At 45.5% G+C, this 25822-nt stretch overlaps 1 protein-coding gene across 1 annotated transcript in view; it reads right to left on the reverse strand.

The window, feature by feature from the left end:
• Positions 1-17212, reverse strand: part of LOC105561727 (neuroligin-4, X-linked) — a 163862-nt gene extending 146650 nt beyond the window's left edge. The window contains exon 1 of the mRNA XM_012011964.1: positions 16696-17212. Within this exon, the coding sequence (XP_011867354.1) occupies positions 16696-17083 (388 nt within the window). The 5' untranslated portion in view covers positions 17084-17212. The remainder of the gene's footprint in view (positions 1-16695) is intronic.
• Between the last annotated feature and the right edge of the window lie 8610 nt (positions 17213-25822).

A 25822-nucleotide genomic window follows, 5' to 3' on the forward strand; every position in this document is an offset into this window, starting at 1 on the left:
TCCGGCAGTTTAAAAATCTAAGAGACGAGCTATTGATTCAGAGACGTAAAAGGCTCGACTTTTAAAGTGCTTTGTTGCTCCGCGAACGTAACGATTCAATTGTCAGACTAAAAATTGTTATGAAAATTAAGATATTAAGAAACTCGAATAACACGCTAATCCTTAGACGACATGAGAATTTAACAGAAGTCAATAGCAATTTCACGAGTTGAAAATCTGTTGGACCAGAAGGACAAAGGAGGAAAATCACAAATCTGGCTCCTCAAACATGAGAGAAAAACATGAAAAGAGCTTCTTTAAAGAGGCGAGTTCTTCGTAATGTTGAATAGAATAGCTTCGGGAATTACTAGGAAGCAGTTTGTAGCTTCCATTCGATCGTCATTCTCATCTATCAACATTCAATTTCTCCTCCCGATAGTCGTCCGCGCTCTACAGCGGGGATCCTTTTGGTAGCCTGACAAATGGAAGCGCGGCCGCAGCCGCGGCGGAGGACCCAGGATGAGGAAGAAAGTCGCCGAGAGGGTGAACATTTCTCTCGCGATGAAGAATGTCCGGAATAATTTCCCTGGGTTCTCTGAAATAATTTTACCCGGTCCACTTTGTGTCGTTGCGCGGCCGCGGCTCTGCCGTTGTCGTCGCTGTTTTACACGCTCGCTGAGAACGTTTTAAATCCTGCCTCTGGATTTACCTTCCTCTTCCTTCCCGGCGTCCTTCCCGCCGGGAAGAAGGATGGCCTGAGAGCCGCCGGCAAAAAGTTCCGACGCTAAGTGTGTCTGACGTTACCCTCTTGTTTCTCCTTTATTGTGCATAATGCGCCACTTCCCTTCCCTCTGCGAGTCTTCCTCGCAAGGTCGCACAGGTCCTTGGATACGTCCAAGGGAATCACCTGCATGGACGAAAATCTTCAGGAAGAAGATTAATCCTTTCAGTTACTTTATTCTCGCAGGATATATGGCAGAGTTTACGTAAAGTGAGGGCAAACTAACTGGAATAATTTTGGCTCGGAGATATTTTGAGAAAACACGTGTCGTGTAAACGAAGGGAAAAATGAAGGCAGAAAAGAGGGGCTAACATTTCCAACAATTCGCATCTTTAATCCGATCGAACTTATCGCGTTCCTTTAACAAACAATTAAAACAATTACAAGTGTTTTTATGATAAGTAGATAACGCGCGGAGATCAATTTAAATAATCAGACGTCAATTTTAATCCGAGGGAAGTAAATTCGGGGAAATTTAATGGCGGATTTCCTTTGCAAATCCAGCCTTCTTGTCTCGGGGAAAGCGAAAAGATTTGTCCGGGAGGCGGGTTCGTTAGCGTGACGCAATAAAAGGATCTACGTGAGCGCGATCCGCGATTTGTTACCCCGGGAAAGTTGGGAGATTTGATGCACTCTGTCAAGATCCGGCGGAACGGAGAAGTGATCCCCGTGAAAAATTCATTTAATCCTACCGCGGGGCGTACCGAATGCTCCGCCGGTTAATCTTGCATAAGGTGAGAAAACAAGGAGAGATTCTGGCAGGACTCGGTCACGGCCGCACTCGACTTCGGCTTAACCCCTGGGTCCTCCAGGGGCTCGCGCGCTTCCCAGCAACTGCATCTCCGTAACCCGGATTTGTCCTTTGTCCTGCGGGACCCAGCGGGAAACACCACCGCCGCGAATGCGAGATTCCCGACCTAGTTGCGTGTTTTTTTTTCCAAGTACCCTCGAGTAGCGTTCGATCGGGAGACTACGTCGAGTGGCGACTAACTGTACTCGGCACGAGCGCATTCCAACCGGTCCGTATCGTTCGCCGAAAGACGCGGGCGTTTTTATTTACGAGTTGCGCGTGGAGTCTACGCGCCTCGGTGTCTTCGATGTCTTCGGCGAGCGCAAATTTGCGTATTGGAAGGTATTGTCGGGGGTCTGCGTATTGTTCCCTCGGTAACTTGGAGAAAGGCTATTTTGCGCGCAGCATAATGGAAATCCTGGAATATAGTTCCTCTCTTAAGTACCTGCAGGAGCTCTCGCAGAGGTGCAACAACCTTGCGTTACGTCAACTAATTTAATCCCCTCCCCCCCCCCCTCTCGCCCTCTATCTCTCTCGCGCGCTTAACATTACTCTTCGTTTCTCTCTGTTCCATCGAGATCTCGCTACGAAAGCTAAATAGGTCCGTATCTATTATTCATCGTCGTCCCGGAAACACGTCATCTCAGATCACGAAGTTTTCGAATTCGTGTACCCCCTCCCTCCCCCCCCCCGCCCCCACCCGAGTCCTCAAAATGCCTGAAACTGAAATTCACAGATCACTGAAATCTTTCAGTTTCCGCATTTGTCCAGGATATTGTGAGCCTCTATTGACGTAAAAGATCTCGATATTCTATTCTCGCGAAAGTTGTTACGAAAATATAAATCTTCAAGACTCGAGGAAAGTTTCGTTCGAAAAGGAAGTGACCTTTCCTCGACGTGTCGAAAAAATTTTTCTAACACTGCTACTCTTCAGTTAACAATTGCACACGCGCTAGATTTCCAAACTCCGAGGGACATCGTGCATTTGTAAATTCGGCTGAATTCGTCCCTTTTCTCTCGCCCTTTCGCCCTCCGCCCATCGAGGGCCAGCGTGTAAAAAACAACGTAGCTTGCTGTCTATTATTCATCGGCATTTCGCGCCTCGACATCTTTCCCAATGGACGATTTCGCATTGTGCCCGCTGGTACCTAAGCCCGACCGTGCTCGTATCCGGCGACGACTGTTTCACGTGAAATAGGAAAATCCGGGAATAAAGCAATCTCTGCCCCGTCAGCGCTCCGTGACTGCGTCCATGATTGCCGTTTTCAGGAGGACCCGGTAACTTGCCGGAATATCGTTCTCCGACTTTTCTCCCCCGCTTCTCCGCCACTACTCGGGCTGCGCCTCCCCCTCCCGGTTTTTCCCGCGTCTAACGTCCCTTTCTTTCTCCCCATCTCCGGCCACGGGCGCAGAATCTCTCTTAATCCGCGGCTCGGCGCTTCATTCTCGGGACTTCCAAAGACGATTAGAGAACATGTCGATCGCTCCGCACTCCATTGGCGGAAATCTCGACCTCCCCGGCTATTGTTGCAGCTCTTTAACCCAAAAGTCAATCCACTCGGAATCGCACTGTCCTCTAATAAAACCCGGCAAACGTACCGATACGGTCTGCTTTTTAATCTCTTCATTCTTTCCTCTCTCCTCTCTCTCTCTCTCTCTCTCTCTCTCTCTCTCTCTCTCTCTCTCTCTCTTCTTCTTCTTCTTCTTTCTCGATGTACCAAATTTTTGCTGTTGATATTTAAATCAGCGGGGTATCTCGTTGAAAATGATAGAGTCGTCCTTGTTATCTCATTAAAGGATGAGACGATAAGGGCAAAAGGCTGATGGCTCTTAGTGCAATCCTTTTAAGCCGGTGACGTCTTTCTCTTGCGGGATTAACGAGGAAAGGCCGCCCTCGCAACAGAGACGCCGCTGAACTCTAACCCTTGCCCGAGGAATATGCGCCGTATCCTCACGCGTGCCAACAATTATTGCGTCGTCGGGCCCTTTGTACACCCTTTTCCCGTATAATAGCAATCGCGAGAGATGACCGTTTTCTCTGACGTTACGCGTCTATAAACGTTACGACTGCATATAAAAGCATTTTACAGGACGAGAAGGTCCGTTTACTAATCCCGCAAAATTTCAAATTAACACCCATGCGCTTCAAGCTGTTATCAATTTCGCCCTTTCTCATTTTCCGTTTTAATTCCAATACCGCCGACCCTCTCGCGAGCTCGTCAATTTTCACGGCATTCCTGAAACCTGTACGGGACCTCGAAAGGGCGACCCGGTCGCGATACATCGCGCGATGATGTATGAAGACAGAAATCGCCAGCCCTGACGGCTCGGCGGGCATTTTTAATCCGACAAAAGTTTGCGAATTACGCTCAGCCGGCGCGCGGGGGTGTCTAGATAGAAAGGGCGAGGGGAAGCAAAAGGGATTATGTTCTCCCTAATGGCTCCTATTCTCTCAGTCTTGCGCTTCACTCATCCGTTTCTTTCGCTCCTTTTTCTCTCGTCCTCTCCCCCTTTAAGCCGCGAACATTCATTAAAAAAGTCTCCTGCCAAGAACTCCGGGGGTGAAGACCGAATACAGGAATGAAAATGGGACAAGAGGTTCGAGGGATGGGGAGGGGGGGGGGGGAGGAGACGGACAAGAGAATTGGAGAAAGAAATTTTTTACTGCCTGCGGCACGAGACCTCCTTCGAGGACCTCCGTCGTCCTTGTCCCACCCTCCTGGCTTTCCGCCCTTCTCGCCCTCTCGCCCGCCTCTTCATCCCCACCCATTCGCGGTACAAAGCCCCTTCGCGCATGCTGAGGCTGACGTTTTATACGACTGCGGGGTCGGTTGCACTGGAAATAATTATGCCAGCGTTAAGCGCGACGCCACCCCCGCGATGGAAGGACCTCAGGGGGGGGGGTGAGATCCTTATAACGGGGCAGATAAAGTCACCGCGAATATTTCTGCGCTCTATAATTTAGCGCGACTCCGCGCGCATTTTTCTCCGTCGCGTATATTCGGGGGTTCCCGGGCCACAAAGGAACATGTGCTCGGAGCGCGCGGCTACCTGTTTGAAACCGGACCTTCGCCGATATTATATAAACCGTTTAATCTGTTATCAATATCTGTTAACGTTATTAATTAATTAATGCATATACAACTGTTTACGGTCAGGGTGTTACAACAGCATATAGTGTTACAACGTTCCAGTTGTAATAGTTTTAATAACGGTGCAGTGCTTTGCAGCGAGTGTTGTCTAAATCGATATTCAGGTTACACTATTATTTTCGTATACAGTTCAAAGGCGCGAGAGGGAGAATGTTGCATGCGTTCGAAAATAATTTCGTCCAGCTCGACGTCGCCGCGTCGCGAGCCAAGCGTCGTTGCGACGCGGTCGATAGGGTCGACCCCGCCATCTTCTTCGCGATCGTCCGCAAAAATCGGCGACTCGTTTTCCGCACGCCAGGCGGTTAGAGCCGCGGAATGTTGCCGCGTATTAGCATAACAAGATTCTCTCGTGCACGTAATGCGAGGGCGGTTTGGGGGGGAGGGGACGTAGCAGGACGTAGGGCGCACCGATCTGCCCCCCCCCCCTTCCCCCGCCGCCCCTCGTAGATTTGCATGGCCCATTTAAATGCAATTTCTTTTCCCTCGATCGAGGAATTACGTGAATACGCAATCCGTCCGGCCGCAAAGTTCGCGTGTACTTCCCGCCGTGGGATTAAAAGGACTCGTGCTCGAGGACCAGGGGAAGGGGAGGGAAAAGATTTTGTAACCTTTTTGGGAGACCCGGTGGCTTCTTCTATCGATATATCGACCGCATCCACTCCCTCATTTCTTTAGCTAAGGGTCGAAAGATCCGAGCAACTTGAACTGCAATTACTCTCTGTTTCTCTCTCCCCTTATCCTATCAACGGTTCTTCCGTGAATAAGTCTCTATCTTCACCCCGAGGATAAACTTTTGCCGATGGGGGAGGAGCTTACAGCAATAGTCTCTCGTTTCATATTTGTGTTCGGAAACGTCAGCTGGATTTTTAACTGACGCTCAATACGCAGATTCCAACCGCGGGGCTTAAGACGAAATCTGATGTCTTACGGAATAGTTTGCTGCTCCTAAGTTCGCGACACGGCGAATTATATCCCTAACAATAACACGACACACGCGATATCTTGGCTCGGTAGTAGAACACAATATTTGCAATTAATTAACAGCGGCAAGTGCTCAAAGTTCCGATAGGGCTGAAGTTTGGTCTGCCAGCCATCGCATTACCGCGGGAGATTCATTAATTCTCAATGTAATCGACAGGCATCCTTCATTAGGTCTCATACGAGTCGATCGCATCCATAGACTTAGTAAGAATAAACCGAGCATGAGGCCTGAAATCTGAAGGTTGAGTAAAAACCGACAATAGATACCGTGCACCTTTCTCTCTCTAACGAGAAAAAAGTGGGAGGGTGTAAGAAAGAACAGGAAGACAATTGAGCGCGTGATGAGTTGTACAGTGATGGACAGAATTGTCGCGACACTTTTTAATGAGTTTAGGAACGCACGGTTGGGATTTAGGTTTACGTTCCGAAACGTTTTCGCTGAGGAAAATTTTACTCGAGAAATAGATCGGAAACGCTCAAAATAGTTTCGGAATGGCAGTCGAGTAAACTACTCCTCGGAGGAGAAAATTTTGGCACATAACCCTGAATCCAAATGCGCGTTCCTAAAATAAAAAGTGTCGCAACCATTCTGTCCATCACCGTACACACGGCGTCATTAATGCCTAGCCATCTGAAGTTGCACGCGGATCGAGGCATTCTTGAAGAGCGTGCGACTTTCTTACTCTTCGTGCATCGTGACACTGAAACCGGCGATGCTGATTCGCTGTTTCCATAGTCATAATGCACGAAGAGTAAGAAAGTCGCACGCTTTTCAAAAATGCCTCGATCCGCGCGCAACTTCAGAGGGCTAGGCATTAATGACGCCGTGTGCACGTTTAGAAAGCGTGCGACTTTCTAACGTTTCGTGCATCGTGACACTGAAACCGGCGATGCTGATTCGCTGTTTCCATAGTCATGATGCATGAAGAGTAAGATATTCGCACGCTTTTCAAAAATGCTTCGATCCGCGTGCAACTTCAGATGGCTAAGCATTAATGATCCTACAGAGAATAGAATATTTAATAAATATCCAATAGATATCTACATATCCATACGATGTCCATAGCTATTACGGATATCTAATGGATATGCATATATTATCCATATATAGTTATGTATGAACAAATTTTATAAACCTATGTACAGCGTTTTGTAATATATGTATATGAAAAATTGTTTAACGGGCGAATATTAATATACATGTAATTGATGTCTATGGGACATCTATATAAATGTCCACTAGATACTGATATGGATGTCTAATGGATATTGGCATAAATATCCTATGGACATCTGTTAGATCTCGTATGGCGGACATTTGGATATCTAAATGATACACATCTAACGGATATTTTTCAGATATTCGTGGATATCCTTAATATCTGTCGTGGACATCCATTAGATATCTAACAGATATATTTATATTCCGCGTGGGATGCCGCGTTTACATTATATTTGTGCACGTCACAACTCGCCTATACCTCGCTACGCAGACACGAATAAAGAGAGGAAGCGACGCGATATCTATTATCTATCCTTTTCTACCCGATCTCCATTGCCTGCAAGAGGATACGCTCGGTCTATTCTTATACTACGTCTATGATCGCATCGTTGCTCAGTCGTTTCGCCGAAATAACGATACATCTGGTTAACCGCCGGTGGATTATCGAAGTTCAGGGCCAGGAACGCTGAGAGTGTAGTCTCAGCGTGTCCGATATGTATTCGTAGGGAACCGGAACGTCGCGGGACACCATGTGCGGGAACGCGCGGCCAGGGGGAAAGTTACGGAAGTTGTTATTACTTTTAGCATCCGACCGGCGCACCAGCTGTATAATGCAGCCACTACTGTCGCGCACGCACGCTTATACACGTAATAAGCAGTCTACCATGCGTTCCAACTTTGTACCGGCCGTTGAAACTTTTTACGAAGGCGTTTCTCAGATCCCGCGTTTCTATTAGGTCCTCGCGATAAATCGGCGCGCTCTCGTCGCGTCAAATCTCCGCGCCGCAACGGCGAGCGTCCGCTCCGTTTTCGCGGAGCGTCGCCTCTCGAGTCCGCCGGAGGTGCCTTCGATAAAAATTTCATCGAGCTCTTTCGAGAATTTCAAATTACGATTTTATTTTTAACCTTTACGCGAAAATATTTAATCCCCCGCTTTAAATTATTAAGAGACCCTTTCTCGGCAAACGCGCGCCTTTCACTCAGGGACTTTACTGCATTCTAAATATTTCATTTTTGCACTGTTTTCTCCCCGGGACTCTCAGATTTCTGGAAAAGTTGCGCCACCGCTTCACGGTTATTAATGAGTTTTGAGAAATAAAAATTAAAGGGCGGGAAGAAATATGTGGAAAATGGAAAAAGGCAACTTCCTAAACATCATTACAAAGTTTTAGCAAAATATCGCGATGTTTCGAAAAGTCCATTACGTTGAAATTCAAATCAGTACTTTTTGTTTACTTTTCGCATCGCTGTTTGTAAATCCAACGATAAACACCATGAAATACAAAGTGTGGAAAATGTGACGTTTGTCAAAAATTTCTTTGAAAGAAGTACAACGTACAAAATTGTGAAGAGAAATGCGAAGGGTCTCCCCATATTTAAAGCTTCCGAGGACGCAAGGTGTCGTTCAAGTTTCCTGCCAAAGCTATGGCTGTCTTGTCAAGTACTCAGCTATTTGACGGAGGCAAACGCCGTTCAGTCGGAAGGGCATTCGTAAAGGGCGGCGAGCCCGATTGGCGGTATACGGGGGACAAACGAGGTAAATGAGACACGTAATTGATTTCGCCGGCCGCTCGCGGCGTAATTAAAAAGCTTCCGATAACATGGACCGGCCATTGTTACGCAATGAAGCGTGACTCACGCTCGTCAAGTATCGAAGCTATGCAGCGTTACAGTTCGCAACGAAATTACGCCCGCTGAACGTCATAAGTTGCGAAATTTGCATTTAGCTCCGGCCTCCCGAGCTGCAAACTGCGCCACGCCGCGGATAATCGAATTGCGAATGCCTTTTCAGCCCGCCCAGCTATCATCGCTTATTTCAGCCATCTAAATTATTTTGCCTAGGTATTTTGCGCCCTTACGTCGTTCAACGTATATAAATATTAAATAGCGTTCGCGGGCTATCGATCTCTCGCGAGGCAAGGATGAAAGTTTAAAATTATATTCACATACTGCAAATCGAGTTATTTCGCCAAGCGTGTGTCACAGTTAAATATGAATCAATTATCCCTTGGCTTTCCGCGCGTTTTACCGGTCGCAGGCCCGTTTCTGCGGCGCGAGAGATTGAAACAAGTTGCTCTCTAAGCGGACTGTTGCTATTATATCAAAAACTACCGAGCAAATAATCGATCTCACGATTACACGAGGACTGCGCGTGGCGGCGACCTGATAGACAGGACGATCGGAAAGAAAGGGGTCTTTATAAGGTAAGATTGAAAGCCGTAAAGAATAGTTCGCTAGTCGCAGCCAGTGACCAGGCTTCCCTCTCGCGCTGTCGGGAAGATTCTCTCCAACGGCCCAATCATCCAACGCGGCCTCCTGATGGAGCTGTCAATTGCAGAATTGTAGGCGAATGGCCCGTAATGGCTTTCCTGTAAATGCGAGCACGGGGCTAAAAGCTTACAACCTGTATCGAGAGGATAAATATTCAAATTGACGTAGAGTGCAGGTTTTAGTAAATTTTGTAACTGGAAAGACAGCGTATTACCTTGCGTGCCGTTTTTTTTCAATTTGCGCTTTCGCGCGTGCTTAAATTTTCTCACGGCACTTCGCTGGCAATCAAGACTACGTGGAATCAGTGACATTAATCGGAGACGCTATTGTTACGGCGGGATTGTCAACTTCGCCGGGCAAAACCGACAAGTCGCGATTGCAATTTTCTGGATTGCATATGCGAATTGAAATCTCGCGAAGAGCAGAATTTGGATACTTCATTGGAAGCACCTTGTAGATGAGAAAGAGAAGACCCGGGCGTACAATTGCATTTAATGGCTCACGGAGGAGAAGCTGTAGACTTGCGAAGGCCGAGTTAAATGGAGTCGCGAGATTCGAGGCGGAAGTCGCCTCCCAAAGCACTTTGAGTGATGGAGTCTGGGGAGTAACAATGCGAGACGATACCTTAATCTCTCGATAATTCCTCGTTGACGTCCTTCCTTCAACTTTACCGTACGCGCGAGAATTCCTCGCGATATTGCAGAATGCCGTTCGGCAACGCGCGAATTTGCGTCATATTAAAGAGTATTTCAGTCTCGGAAGAAATGTTGCTGCGTGCTTCACAGAAACGACCGTGTTTTTCCGCCCCATGGATAAAAGAGGACTAATAAAGATTAAAAATTAAAATGTAATCTCTAAGAGAAAATTTGGCAAAACACGTACAGCAAAACACGATTTAAAAAAACGGTTCAGGTAAACAAAAACAATTGTGAAAAATAATTCCCCCTCTCTCTCTCCCCCCCCCCTCTCTCTCTGCTTCTCTGCTATTGTGCCAAGCATAACCATAGCAAAGTTAGCGAGAAGAGAATGTACTTTGCAAGGCTGAAGGGGTTAATGACATACTGAGAACCGACGGAATGCGGACGCTCGGCCTTCGCAAACAACTACATTTTTCCCGGGCATTTTCGCGGCTGAATTTTCGCTAACGCGCGTGCAAACATGCGGAATCGTTCGCTGTACGCGGAAAGAGCTGTTTCGTGGTTGCGCGAAAATTCCGCCCGCCGTCTCTCGCCGTTCGTTTTCGTTCCTCGCAGTCACGCCCGCTACAAATTCGATTTACTCGCTTCTCTCCCCTCAACGTGGATCCCTTTGAAATTTCATTTCCCGTGTCCTTATCCCGTAACTTTTTATCACATTCAATTTTTCTCGACGAGATTTCGACGAGAGAGAAATTCAATAATATCACAAATTCGTAATTAAAAGCGACAAAGTACGCGACTCTCGACGGCTATTGGCGGGGTGTTCGATCGTCGCTTTCTGACCTGCGACATTTTCCGTCCAACTGCCGATTTTTATCATCCACTTGCAAAATTATTCCCCGTCCTGATGCTAAACGGTTCCTCCGGAATCGCTTTTGTTGGAAAATACAGAACTTGGAAGGGCTGTATACTACGGAGGCTTAATGTCTTAAATTCTGAGAATCTTTCTCGAAGGCACGGCAATATGTGGCGGCGATTTACGACCGTGTGATATATATATATATACATATATATGCCAGGGAAACTGTACGTCGTTCCGCCAAGTTCGCGCAGAAGAAGTACCGGAATTAGTTTCAGACGAGGTACCACCTCGATTTCCATTACTAATCCCCGTTAATTTCCATTACTAACCCGGCATAATTAAGCAGACTACGAGACTTTCCCTTTCCACCGGCTTCCACCGGACGGTCACGTCGTTTCATAACAACTTTTTAACTCGGAAACGAAAGCATCTCGCTGATTAATGTATTTTCAGAAAGTGGCTTTTCAGATCCCCGAATCCCCCCCTCGTGTCCCGAGAGAATTGGAATTTCCTCAAGTACCAGATTCTTCTCTTAACATCCGCGCTTATCAATGCTTATAATTTGACATTGGGCGCTGGACGGTTTTCCATTGTTGGATTGTCAAGAGCTTTTAGTTTCCGGATGGGCTTAATTGTTACATAACGTATTCGCGCAAAGTGAAAACGACAATGGCGGCCAATTGAATGCATTGAACAGTTTGAACCCGATAAAGTCAATCCCGAAATTCAATTTTGCGATATCGCAATATTGAAGATTAAGCGTGTTCCTTAATATCCAGAGACGGAATTCTGATAGCATAATCGCCGGTCCACAGTAATTCTTGAATGGGATGTAATTAAAGTTAATTGCAGCGCCGAAAGTTCCTGCTCGCTCGCCGGGAAACCTTTCGAAGCCGGAAATTGTGATTTCAATGAAAACTCCGCGACGGCATTCAGGGTGGACTCGGCGATTTGTTACGATTGTTAAATAATAACCGCGTACCTCGATACAAAGTACGCGACAGGGAAATTCGCGTTTGACGGATCAAGTTTTCGGTCGTATTATGCGCACACATTGTGCAGAATTACACGTGGGAATTGATTCGTTAAATCTATACTCCGTGTAATGATCAGCGCGGCGTGAAATTAGCGCGGGATCGTAATTAAATTAATAACCGGATTACGCCGCGTTGATCCTATAATTATCGTTTACACGCGATAAGGTTTAAAAGCCCGCTCCAGGAAATCGATGTAATGTGTTGCGATCCCGTTGGGGAGGCGATCTGTAATTAATATTCAATTACCTTTAACATATTGCAAGATTAGACGCCCCTGCTCTCTCTCTTAATTTTGCATTCTTCCTTCCGATAAATGCATAAACAGGGTTACTACAATTATAAATTACGCAGAAGCTTTGTAGTAATTACGACCAAATATTTTTCTCCATCCGCCTATAATTTTATAGCATTATGGTATTAATAATTATTCGCCCGCGTCCACGTATACGCCCGCAGTGACTAATGAATTAATATTAAATTATGTGCACATTAATTTTATTAAATTATAAACGTTTTATAAATAACGCGATTGCACGCGTCCTCGTAAGATTTTTACTCTTGCTACGACACATCTGTTTAATAAATGTAGGTATTATTAAAATTGTAAATATGTTATTAAAAATTGTTTATTTAACTCATCGGATTTTGTTATCTTAACGCGGTTTAATAATTTAAAAACGTAATGTCCGTGCGTGCTATTAAATTCTATTTAAAAAATTAATTTGTCGGCCAGTGCGGCGAAACGTAGGGAAATTATGTAAACAAAAACGGCAAAAGGATTTCGAAATCAAAATGAAAAAATATTCGCCGCGCATTTTACATACAAAAATATTAAAAGTCGAATATGCGCATAATATTCCACGTGAATTTGTGTGCTACCGGAGCTGCAAAATGCGAAGTAAACTGTTTTTTCCAACCCCCCCTTCTTTTTTTACCTGTCTCGGAAATTTACTGTCGCTGAATCGTGGAGGTGCGACAACGATAACGTCGCGCGATGCAAAGATCGCGCGGATGGGAAAACATACGCGGTAGGCTCTCGCCATTCAATATTCGAAATAGAATTTAATGTGCAACGGAGAAAGACAGAAACGGGGATGGAAGGTGGCGATAACATGCCGGGAGTCGCTCTTCAGCCCCCGATAAATCATCCCCCGCCATGTTTAATGCAGCTTTTTCAATTGTCCTCGGGGTTACGTATTCACATCGTAATTCCTTCGGCTATACCGATTTACGGCCCGAAGATGTACCGATATCCACCTCAATGGAACACATCGAATCTCTTTGCGTCGTAACTTTACATTTCTAATTAAAATGAAATAGAATAATAACGAGGCGTTGATTTAATAGCGTATTCTATTAATTCAAAGATTCTTTAGAGATTCCTTAAAATTATACAAAATAATATTATAAATAAATTTATAGATTCTCTTAATACTACGCTGAACAAAGAAATCCGGTAGATTCCACCAGTTATCTGTTAAAAAATGGACGAATCAGAATTCCTTTAGGATTTACTAGATGTATAGTGAAGTCTATCAAACTTCTGGTTATGGAGTAGCGAGAACTAAAAATTCTGGTTTAACCAAAATACGTTCCATCGTACATATCTTGTTGATACAATCGAAGCGTTTTTCTCAGCTACACATTAATACACTGAGAAAATTTTCCATCGGATAAACCGATTAAATAGCGTTTCTGACGGCTAAATTTTCCGATTACGTTTACCGATTAAATTACGAATACATCCGATGAAATTTATCCGATGAAATGCAGTTATCGATGAAATTTCGATAAAAACCGATTACATTTTTCATTATCCGTTTGTCATTATGTAATTGGATTATCCGATTACATTTAATCGGACATTTTTCTCAGTGTGGAAATCAAATTGCACAATGACAATTAATATTTAATCGTCGCATTCCGAAGTTCCTGAATCTAAATCAACCTGCCGGCGTGAATCGGACAACCAGGTACAGCAACAAAATCTTTTTTCGGGATTAGCGTGTAGAAAATAACGGCGAAAGAGCGCGAAGGCGGGCCAACGAGCGGGATGGAGAGGATTGCGCGAATTCCGCGGCTGCAAAGCGATTTATGGGAAACGAACGCGGGCTATAAAATAACACTTCCCATTCAAATCGGCAAATTAATGGTCGCTTTCGTGGATTCTTTGTTTGGGGCGGCGCGACAATGGCGGCGCTTGCTGAGTTATTATCCTGAAATACTACAAAATTTCAGGAACGACGATCTTGGCGAATTCCCGTCCGTTTCGGCAGATAATTTTCTAGCCGTGGCGATTTTTTCCGGGGACCTGGGCTTGTTCGCGAGTCGAGGCCGGATTATATCGCGCGCCGCCACGTCCGAAATTGAATTGATGTTATACTTTTGGAGCATCCGGCCGCCCCCTGGAGCAGCAAAGATTGATCGGCTTGCCTAGGCTTCGAAACTATTATCTAGTTTAGATACTTAAGTCCGCGCGGAAAGTTACTCCCCGCGAGCTTTAATCTCTCTAAGCACGAGGTGATTATAAAGTTTCTTATTAAGTTCCCGTGTAGCACCACCACACGCGTACCCCGCGCCGCCACTGCAATACACGGGTGAAAAACTTTGCCCGGCACTTGGGCTATATGTAACTCTCAACAAGGAGAAGAAAATGCGAAAGTGCCCGCCGTAGTATTAGAACATGTTTCCTCCTCCGCGCGAAACGTTATATTGGAAAGAAGAGGGAGCGCATTTACATTTAAACGCCGGAGCAGGTTTGGACAGTTTAAATATCGTTTCTCGCAGTGGTGAAGCTCGCTTTATTACGTATTCCGCATTCTGCTATACGCTTTAATCTATTTCGTAATTATTTTCCTATTTCTCATCCCTTTGCTCCCGCCGCGTTCTATTTCACGTTTACTTTAAGAACTCGCGAGCCGCGCGCAGGTCTGTTGAGTCCCCGCACATCGCGATTAAATCTTCCATTTTTACATTTTCCATAATATCTATTCTTCGGCTTTCCTTTATCAAGAGTCACAGAATCCTAATCCCATCTTTTATATATATATAAAAAAAACCTACGACATGTAACGCATGCATCATCTTGACGTCAACATGCTCCGCTTCGTATTTATCCGACATTAAAGAGACTCGTGCAAGCTTGATATCCCGCGTCGGGATTAATGCACTCGCGGAAAATATGGCGAGAGCACTCGTCGTCGGGAAACGTCGATGAAAGGAAGAAGAAGAATTGACGCGAATTTCTTCGGCCGCGTCCGTTATGCAGAAGAAAGCGAGAAAAGAAGCGCGCACAAAGGGGCCCCGCCGTCTTTGAGCCCCTTTCCGCGGGATCGCCGGGATAATTGGCTGATTTAACGAGATCACATTCACGGGGCGCAGGGATTCGTGCCGCGGTGAGAGAGAGGCGCGCATTCTTCCTACGGCGGGGTGACTTCCGTTAGGAAATGCGCGCGATTATCTCAAAATATCGCCGGCCGTCGCGATTTAACTGCGAAAAAGGTAAATTCCTGGGGGATGTTGACATTTAATTTAATCAGTGATCCCGCAGCCTCTTTTCGCTCGATCCACGAAAGAAGTCGCCGACGAATCTTCCGGTACCACGCGGTGTCTTTGGTCCCACGGCGTGCAAGTGTAGCGTTTGGACGCGGCACTTTACGCGACACGCGTGTTTAAAAGCGCAATGACATGTTAAATTCGCGAATTACGTTGATTCGTGGGAAAGGAAGATCGCGATTTAACCGCGAAAAAGGTAAAGTCCTGGGGGATGTTGACGTTTAATTTAATCAGTGATCCTCCAGTCTCTTTCCGCTCGATCGACGGGAGAAGTCGCCGACGATCTTTCGGTGCCTCGCGGTGTCTTTGCTCCCACAGAGTGCAAGTATAGCATTTGGACGCGGCACTTAACGCGACACGCGTGTTTAAAAGCGCAATTGCATGTTAAATGCGCGAGTTGATTCGTGGGAAAGGAAGATCGTTAACTTCCGCCGGAAGCGGTGATATCACTCGCTTTCACGGTCACAAAAGCGTGAGCTTGGCGCTCGGACGCGACACTCCGCGCGAAATGGATGTCCATCGCGTATTGTAATTGGACGGAAGTAGCATTTTACCGAATGCGTTTGCTGAAGGCGAATGAGATGCAAAACGGGGTCGGTGCCCCGCAACTTGACTCAATAGCAAACGCCCCAGAGTAACTATTGTGTTGATTACAAGTTTACAAGCGAAATAAAAAAGAGATCGTTATATCGCGTGTTGCGATTTGCACAGGTAAATTGGATATCTGGAAAATAAACTGCGACCAATGCGGGATTATCTGTCCATGGATGGACGCGTTTATCGAATCCCTTTCTGCGGAAAATTGTATACTGATAATAGAACTTTATCCTTCAAATCCTTTTGCGTTTGATTTCCGTCCGAACTGAAATGTAATCTACAGCTTGATTACTAGTTAGATGCGTGTCAAAGGGCGTCGCTTCAAAGCAAATGAATTCCAGTGTGTCCCGTGTTTTTATTCAGTTTTTCATAATAAATACGCGATTGAATGGGAAAATGTTTTTTATGTCCAAACGTGACGGGGAATCGGCTAGATTACCATTTCAAATTTAAGTCGGCATTACGTGACGTTTAGAGGTCTCGTAATATTCTCTAAAATTAGATTTTGCGGCGCAAATATTTCTCAATCTTATCGGTCAGGTTTGTAAATAGCTACCCAACTATATTTTACTTAGAATTCTTCCAACTGTTGATCCCCTGTTAAACATTAATACATGCCTAAGTGGTCGAATTGGTGAGACGCCCGCCTAGAGCGTAGGGAGGTCCAGGTTCCAACCCTGGCCGAGGTAATCTCATTTGCAATAAATTTCTCTAATTAGAATTTGCCAGTTTACAAATTTTCCTGCATGGGTTAAATTTCAATGTTCTCGGGAATTTGAATTCCCCTTTTTCGAAACCGCCGAGGAAGGTAGAAACGAACGGAAGTTTACCTTGGACCGGCGCGTAAATGTTGAGATACAGGCAATCCTCGCTTTGGTTCCTGAGGTAGGGCAGCAGCCGCTTGAGGTACTCTGCCCTGCCCTTGGGCATTTTGTCGCTGAGTTCGGGCAGTTTTTGCGGACAGACCGGTCCGAACTTGTCGGCGACCTTAACGCCCTGCCAAAGGGCACCGGTGACGGGCGGCATGAAACGCAACGAGCCGATCGGCGGCGAGGCGTAGGGCACGCCGCGGAACACCTCGACACCCTCGAGGTATCGATCGAGGGTCACGATCACGCCCGACAGCTCGCCGTACTTAGTCCGGACGATCCTCGAGCTCAGCTCGGCACCGGCGGTCGCCAGGATCAGGCCGAGCAGCGCCAGGACCGACGACGTCATCTTGACACGACCACCGACGTCTTCGGCGTCACCTCCTGCTCCGGCGTCACCTCCGCCGATCACTTTTTCGCCGCGCCGACGTCTCTCATACTCGTCCACCTCGTCCTCGACTATTTCCGCCTTAACCGCCGCCGGAGGTGCGCACGTACGCGAACCGATCCATCTCGTGGCTCCCAGAGGCCTGTCCACCCCCTGGATGCATCAGTCTCCTTCAAAGTGAAGGACAGCTCGATGACTGTTGGGCTTTACTTGACTTAATCAATGTACTTGAGATGGTCTCGACCGGAAGTACAAGTTTATTGTTGTCCGACGGTGGCTCTTTTGATGGCTCAGCTTAAGGAGACGGTCATCTTCGTCCTAGTTGGTAACTTCACTACGAAACTATTGTCTTTAATGTGTGTGCTTGAGCTTAAACGACGTGAAGGAAAACCGATGAAGATGAAGAGTAGATTCGGATAGGATTTTTCCAACGTGTCGATCTTGGTCACGACAGTCTTCGATCACATCTTTTTTTCATCTAAACCACAAGGAGATGATTGCGAGTCGTCCTTATTTTGATGCGACTGACCTAGGGAAGGCCGCAGCTTAATAGACTGAGAGACATCCTGAGTTAAGTCGTCCCGGGAGAGTTGCGGCGACTGTATTTGTTCGATCCTTTCAGCAGTACATTTAATTGGATATTTAGAAATGTTGAACAAGCTCAGTCGTTCCGTCGCCGCGGCGACGAGAACCGGCGCATCCTCCTTATAAACGTCATCGTTATCCTTTACACTTAATTATTATCAGCTTCACGCTATCGGGTTGCAAGTTTTAATGATCTCCGGATTCGCTTCCTCGTCCCGTTGCCTCGCCGAACAATGAAGATTTTCTACACGCAGGCAGGATCGTCGTGAATTTACCATTGGACATCTGGCGAGAACAATGGGAGAATTATTTATTTATACACCAGGAGAGGTAACCGTACACTTTTCCGATGGACCGCGGCGTCCGGATTGGTACCTCCGGTGTCGGGGAAAGAGAGAATCTCTTCCCGATCGGCGTCCACGAGAGCGACCTGTGGTCTCTCAGCGACTCCACACTCGCGCGTCCGTTGATGTAAAAGGGGCTCGCACGCGTCTTATCGTTCACACGAAGACGATCTCGTTTCTGATGGCGTGCTTAATGTATCAAAAAAGATAGAATGCACCGGCTCTAATCACGTTCAGCAGCAGGCCGCCCTTGGAATATTTGCCCACTCGCTTCATCCCGGCGAGAAGGAGGAATAACGTCCTAATCTCTCATTCGAGATCCCTTTGGACGGATTGAGGGTAACGAGAGTCGCGCCCGGCTCTCATCTCGCGACTCATCGAAACGATCGAGAGCGAGACCGACTTCTCGGCGAACGATCTTTGGCTCTTCAGCGTGGACCGATCCAGCCTCCAATTGTTGAAAGGAGAAAGGCGAGACGCGCCGCGCAAAACCGTTATTTGCATGAAAGAATCTCAGATTTTCTCCGCGATCGATAAATGCGGAATTGAAAATCCATTAGCTGCTCCGGCTCGCCGGACGCTTAAAGAGACACGCACAGAGATACGCGGCACCGGTGACGGTGAAATAAAAGAAGCATCCGGGAAGCGCCTCGCTCCCGTTGCGTTACGCGAAGCGCGTCACTCTTATATTTAAACCTTCCAGTGTCTCCACGCGAACGCAGAATGCGAATCTTCCGCCGACGGCACACTCTTGCGACCGAGTCGACGGCTTGAATTTTCAATTAACCCAGTTAGATCGAAATCGCGCACCACTGATCAACAGCGAATTTCCCGCGGATCTCCGGACCCGGTGGCACACGCGGGCAGAAACGAATCTCGGATCATCCTCGATTACATTCCCGCACACCCCCGACCGATCGCTCGCACCGAGTGACGATCTCCGATCATCGGCCACACAACACTGCGACTACGACGATAGTCGCGCGCGATCATCGTTCTTCCCCCGTCGCAGCATCAGGCACTGCACCGTACGGGATTCCTCCGGCGCATAGCTCCGCGACGAGCATCCACCGGCTTCCTCTCTCTCTCTCTCTCCAACCCCTCCCGCTCCCGCCCCCCCCGGCGTCCCGCGCCGGCAACCCCCGTCCGGAGTATTTCTTCAAACTTCGCCCGAGTCGGGAAAATCGTTTCCCGATAAGACCCGATTTATCGGATGCGCCAAAGTAATTTCAAGTTTCGTCGGAATCGCGTCGGACGGACCGTTCCCCGTGTTCTCGCCGGGAGCGCGAGACCACCCCCTCCCCCTTCAACCGCCCCCCCCGCGGCGAAGCTAACGCGAGAGAGGCGCACCGAAAAATCCGCGAGGAAGGTGGTATCGGGGTCGGAAAAGCGGCCGCCCCCGCGTTTCTTCCCTTCGTCAAACTACCCCCCGTCGCGCCGCGGCAGACTAAAGCCACCCTCCCCGACGGCGGGCACCAGCACCGACACCGACGTCGAGCCTGGTGTCGACGCGTCGCGGCGCGAATCCCTCGACCCGGGGTGGGCACGGTATCGCCGCGAAAGGGTGAGAGCGCCGCTGGGACGCCGTGGTACGCGACGAAAACCAACCGAACCGATGTAGCCGACACTTCGACCCCCGACAGACTGGCGTCAGGCGACGACGCTCGCCATCGGCTGCGCATGCCCCGCGCAAACGCTCCGGACTCCGGCACAGGACATGGGCGGAAGTGCACCCCCGGCGTGGTCGATACGGCAGGCGGGATCGATCCTCGAAACCGACCGGCGGGAGTTTGTTGGTTCGAATCCGGGATTCGCGAGTTACGCCATCCCGGGTTTCGCGCTTTCGGGCTCCTCGCATCTCCCGCGGGCTTCGACCGCCGTCTCTTCTTTTTCAGCTATCCATCACTATCGGCGCCCTCGTCTTTAAAGGAGGCGCCTGTGCGTTTCGGTGATTAGGCCGAAAACCACTGCGCTCGTGTATCGAGCGGTTTATCCACCCGTTTTTCCCCCGGCTCGTAATTACTTCTCTTCTCGCAATTTATTGTTATTGTTCTAATGCATAATTATTGATTCGAATGGTTGCTTCTTTGACACGACTCGAAATTACTTCTTTGTCTGCACGTTTCGCCATTCTCTTCTTCATTGTCAAGCTCCGCTATTATTTAAAAGAATGTCTCATTTATGACTGTATATTTTGAGAATACTTAGCTGCGAACATAATTTTTTCTCATTTTTCTACAGTTTGTGGATTATTGACTCTTCTCCCCGCGCTGTTAGCGGCCTGGCGTACAGATTAACGTTAGTCATTTATATATTCACTTGTTCAAAATCTTTACGAGTTTTTTAATTACTCGATTACTTTTCTTCTTACGTAATTACTTCTCCTCTTACAATTTATTGTTATTATTCTAATCCTAATGCATAATTATTGCTTCTTTGACACGATTCGAAATTATTTCTTTGTCTGCACGTTTCGTCTCTCCATTCTCTTCTTCATCGGCAAGCTCCGTTATTATTTAAAAGAATGTTTCATTTATAAGTGTATGCAAACATAATTTTCTCTCATTTCTTTTTATACTTAGTGAATTATTGATTATTCTCATCCCGCTGTTAACAGCCTGGCGCACAAATTACTTAACGCTAGTAATTTACATATTTACTTGTTCTTAATCTTTGCGAGTTTTTCAATTACTTAATTACGTCTCTTCTTACAATTTGTTATTATTCTTCCAATTCCAATGCATAATTATTGATTCAAATGATTGCTCCTTTGACACGATTCGAAATTATTTCTTTGTCTGCGCGTTTCGTCTCTCCATTCTCTCTTCTTCGTTGTCAAGCTCCGTAGTATTATTTAAAATAATCTTTTATTTATAAGTGTATATCTTGAAAATACCTCGTTTCTGCTGCAAATGTAATTTTTTCTAATTTCTTTTACAGTTTATGGATTATTGATTCTTCTCACCACGCTGTTAACAGTTGCCGTACAAATTACTTAACGTTGGTAATTTCTATATTTCCTTGCTTTTAATCTTTACAAGTTGTTTTTAAAATATAACGTAATACGTAATGTAATAACACGTATTTTAAGAGAATGTCAATAAGTACACTCACGGCCATCTTTTAATTTTATTCGTATGTAATATTTAATGAATAAAACGGTCTCATCAGTCTATCGTTATCATTTTAACTAAATTACGTAGCGCGGCTTATTTATTATATTAATTGATAATTTCTATTACTTTATTAATTACACATAAAAGATATTATCATATTAAATTGATTACCGCGGAATATTTCATTCTGCGATTACCCAAAGCAATTTTTATAATAATTTAAAAACACGGCGCATATAAATTACTTTATGAATTTCAAAATAAGCTCGGCCTGAGAAATTAATTAGCCGCGAAAAAAAAACCGGATGAGTTTGTTAGTTCTGTAAATCTCGACAAATTAGTGATTAACTAAATCAATGCAGAATGTAAATGTCAGTCGATAAATAACGACACAATTAATTAGCGGGATTTATTTGACAAGCTCGCTTGCGCGCATAAATCGTGCAATTTTGCAACTCGCAACAAGGAATTCGCGATGGACATTGGAAAATCCGGGGGAAAACGGTGAAATAAAGGAACTTTTTAACGAGAATTTCCGGAAACTGGGCGCAGCTGCGCAAAGAGTTTCTCCTCGCGAAAATTCCCCTTCGTTCCCGCATTCAACAACGCCTTCGCGCTTTACCGTGTAGTTATGCTCGTTAACAAACTCTTTTCCAACGCTGAAGCTATACGAATTATCTCTCGCTGAATTATCTTTCGCCTCCATAAAAATTATATGCGATCGAGCGAATCTTTTGCAACGTCATTCGGCGAAGCGCAGTGTTATACATTCCTTGGTTCCTATCGGGTCGTCCTGTGTTGTCTTATTTAACTTTACGTTACTTTACGTATCATTCCCTCGCATTATTACAATTTGTATTAAGAATTGTAATTTTTTTTATTCCCGGGCTGAAAAAGGTTCAATTTCCTGAGAACCTTTCTATGTTAAAAAATCCGAAACAACTTTCTCGCTAAGGCAGATACGAAGAATAATTGGACGGAGAAGTGGCTAAGGATAAGCTCGGGGAGTGGGAGTGGTTAAATATTTGCAAAGTCAACGTGAGGGGCGCTGTGCCACCTCTCGAAGGGGTGGAAATTGGCCGCCTCCGGCCACAAAGACGCCGAGCGGAAATCCGCGCCGAGAACGTCTTCTCGTTTGCGACACAAGGATGCAGCCTTACCAGAACTCCGTCCATACAAGAGTTCGAGGATGCCGTTGAAATTACAAACACGCACCAATCTAAAACCCCGGGGATGCAAAGACGCTGAAAACTAATCTAACCATATAAAATTATTTGCCGGCAAGATCGAGAACCAGCGGATTTCGAAAATAAGGTTACGCTCCATCCGCAGCGTAAAGAACTTAAGAAGACTTTAATATATCAGCGGAGAATTAAAAGACGTAATAGAGTCTTACGCGGGAAGAATGAAGCGTCTGACAATTGTGTTAGATGCAAATTTAAAAACAGCCATGTTAGATTCTATCTAAATAATTATATCGGACCCGCCCGCTGGTTGCCAGAGTATCAAAACTCTTTGCAGCATAATTATCGTGTCCCACATAATTACACAGTAAAAAAATCGTGTATTTAAATGTTAAAATTTTCTTCTGCTACCAAGATTTGACTATTATTTCAATGTGAAATTAACATGAAACAAATACTTTATGATTTTCGTAATATTTTTATGCGTTATTATATTTACGTTAACGTAATAACCCGATACTTTATGTATGTCATTTAAAACTTGAATATTATTTTGAGTTCTTTTAACATAACTTTTTCACAAAATCAACCGAAACATGTAATACCGACACTTCTTAAAAATTATTTCAACTATTCTGACTTGTAACTACTCGTACAGTTTACTTATCCCGTTTGTTTTTATTACATCATGCTTAAAAGAACATAAACATAAATGTGAGGTAGTGTTAATTAACATTTATCATTTGTTACAAAGTAACACACGCGAATGTTATTTTAACCTAAAATTTAGAGTGGACTTTTTGGGACATATGAAAAATGTTAACATTAACATTTTATTTTTTACTGTGTATCTCGATAGCACAACATGACTATTTTCAGGCACGCATCTGCTCTAATTTTTATATGCTTCAGCGAAATCGTTCTTTCCATTCGTGAAATTAATTGCCACGCGTCCTGAAGTCTATAAACGGTCAAGCCTTAAAAAGGAAGGAGGTAAAGCTTTTAGATATTTGAAGGAATAAAGGCCTAAGAGCCGTGACAGGGTGTTAATGTCAAAATAATTCATATTTTAAATTCATTACGAAAAATGTTACCCCAGCCATTTTTCGTAATAAATTTAAAATATGAAATATTTAGACATTAACACCCTGTCACGGCTCTTAGTCCTTTATTCCTTCAAATTTGTGTTCATCACATTTGAGCCATACGAATTTTATTATTTTTAAATATTATTTAATTAGCCAAGCAGGAAAGCCGATTTTCCTGGAATCGGTTTACATCCTACAGTCCCCGAAGTGTTGCACCAGTTTCGAACAATTGTTCCAAGACTTTTGGAAATGCTCGACGGTTAAAACTTCAAACACTCGGTCTGTTTAGCGAGAATCCGAAAAGAAAAGTGTCTTTGTCACGGGAATGTTTCTTTTTGTCCTCCCAAGAGGCATATTAATCGTGAAACACTGGCATAACATTTGGATCCGCTCGACTGCCGGTCGATATGACCGAGATTTTTCCGCGGTGAAATAAAAAGGCAGACTTGCGAGGGGAAAATGACATCTCTTAGCGCGGCGCGGCATGAGGATCTTTCGGAAAGGACTCGAGACAAGGGTCGCGAGGCCGACAGGGTGTGACGCGAGAAATTCGTGCCCGGACTGCCGAGCATTCAAATCCAAGAAATCGATGCCGCTTTTCGTGCGGCGGAACGGCAAATCCTGGGAGCGTCAGTGACTATGAAAGTCGGAACCCGCGAGGACGAGTGTTCCGACCGTGCAATTCCGCTCCCTGGGACGTAATACATAAATTTGAGGATCGGTAGAGGCGAGAGTTTCGAGGTACAACTAAACTAGAGCCAACCCAACGAGGACGGAATGCAAGATACACTGTGGGTTACTACTAACTTTTCACGATAACGATAGTTATTGAATTGAGCAAGTTGCCGGTCACAAAAGCGGCGGTATTTGCTCTTTTAAATTGAAGACAGGAAAATTGATGAATTTTGCGCTGCACGTTGGTTAATTTTTTTCTTTTCTTTATACGCTATCCACTGTGTTTGGCGTTTGGAAATCCATAAGGACCGTCGACGTAGAACGTTTGCCCGTAGAAAGAGAAATTTCATTTTGTCGTGCAACGTAATCCGAGGTTAGAGGAATTTGAGGACGGAAGGATACGATACCGCGGGTGCAACTTCAATCCCGGCTGGTTCGAAGTTTCAGGACAAAGAGCATTTATGCGACCGTTGAAACGAATGTCGTTACTTTGACGGTTTTTCGTTCGTTCGCTTCGCCATTTTTAAATAATAAAAGAGAGAGAGAGGGAAGAAGCGTGAATAAGTAAAGAGAGCGCGCCGCGTATTATTATTCACGAAATTGCTATCCCTATTACAAATGCAATCCAAAGCGCGGTATTATGCATTGCGCCACATGCGTTATGGAACCGGGGTAAAACGGGCGTTTTATTATTTCGCGCTTTTTGCTTCTCACGCGCGAAATTCTGTCGTTGGTAAATTGAACAAATTGCACTTTTATGAAATTCCTCCCCTGGTATAGATTCCGGAAAATTGCACTCGCCGTTCTCCGCTTGAGGAGAGCGCAGCTAGGAATTTATCTTATTTCACGCATGAAACTTTTAATTTCTCCAGATCAATTTCGCGCATTCGTCCGCCAGGCTCCGCTTGAAAATGCTGCTGCCGGAGCTGCGCGAGATTTTGAGCAAAAGAAATCTCGCACCTTTGTGCACAGGGTGATTATGTAATAACAGCTGTACATACGCTTATCGCTTCTAACAGGGGCGTTTTAATGTTCTGCGCGAAAAATCGTTAATTTTGCAGTTGCAACTGTGCCGCGGAACATTTAATTACTCCGCACGCGTCCCACATAAGTTCAACGCTGAAGCGAGGTTGATGACATTAAATTCTATTAAGAGGGCTCCCATTCGTATTTTCTGTGAGCTTAATGCGCATATTCATGACGATTCATCGCATCGGCGGGTATTAAAAGCGTTAAAACCGTGCACACAAACGGAGAAAGGCTCTCTGGACTTTTTAACTATTCGACAGTCCCATTTTTCTCCCAAGAATGTTTGCAAACGTTACACTTTCTGATTTGAATTTAAATATTCGACCCATCTTTACGTAAAATGTCGAAATGTTATTTGCAATTAGAAATTTCGACCTGTATACAGGGTGTCGGATTCGATATGGACGACTCCAAAGATTATAGTAGATTGGGTTAAACTGAGAAGAAAAGTTATATACCATTTTACAAAATCCGTAATTATTATCGCATTATTAAGAAAAACGTCTGAGCCAATAAGTGCACGGAGGAGCGGAAGGCCGGACTCGGCAGACATGCAAAATGGTGTGTTTGTTGACAAAAACTTTTTCGGCACGGTGTCATATGTCGCGCGTTCTCTCGCTGCGCGCCGTTCGCCCGCTCACCGCTCCCCGCTCGCCTCCGTCTCTCATCGATCGATGCG

The sequence above is a fragment of the Vollenhovia emeryi genome, unplaced genomic scaffold, assembly GCF_000949405.1.
Source record: "Vollenhovia emeryi isolate VEMERY1.0 unplaced genomic scaffold, V.emery_V1.0 DF939202.1, whole genome shotgun sequence".
NCBI lineage: Eukaryota > Metazoa > Arthropoda > Insecta > Hymenoptera > Formicidae > Vollenhovia > Vollenhovia emeryi.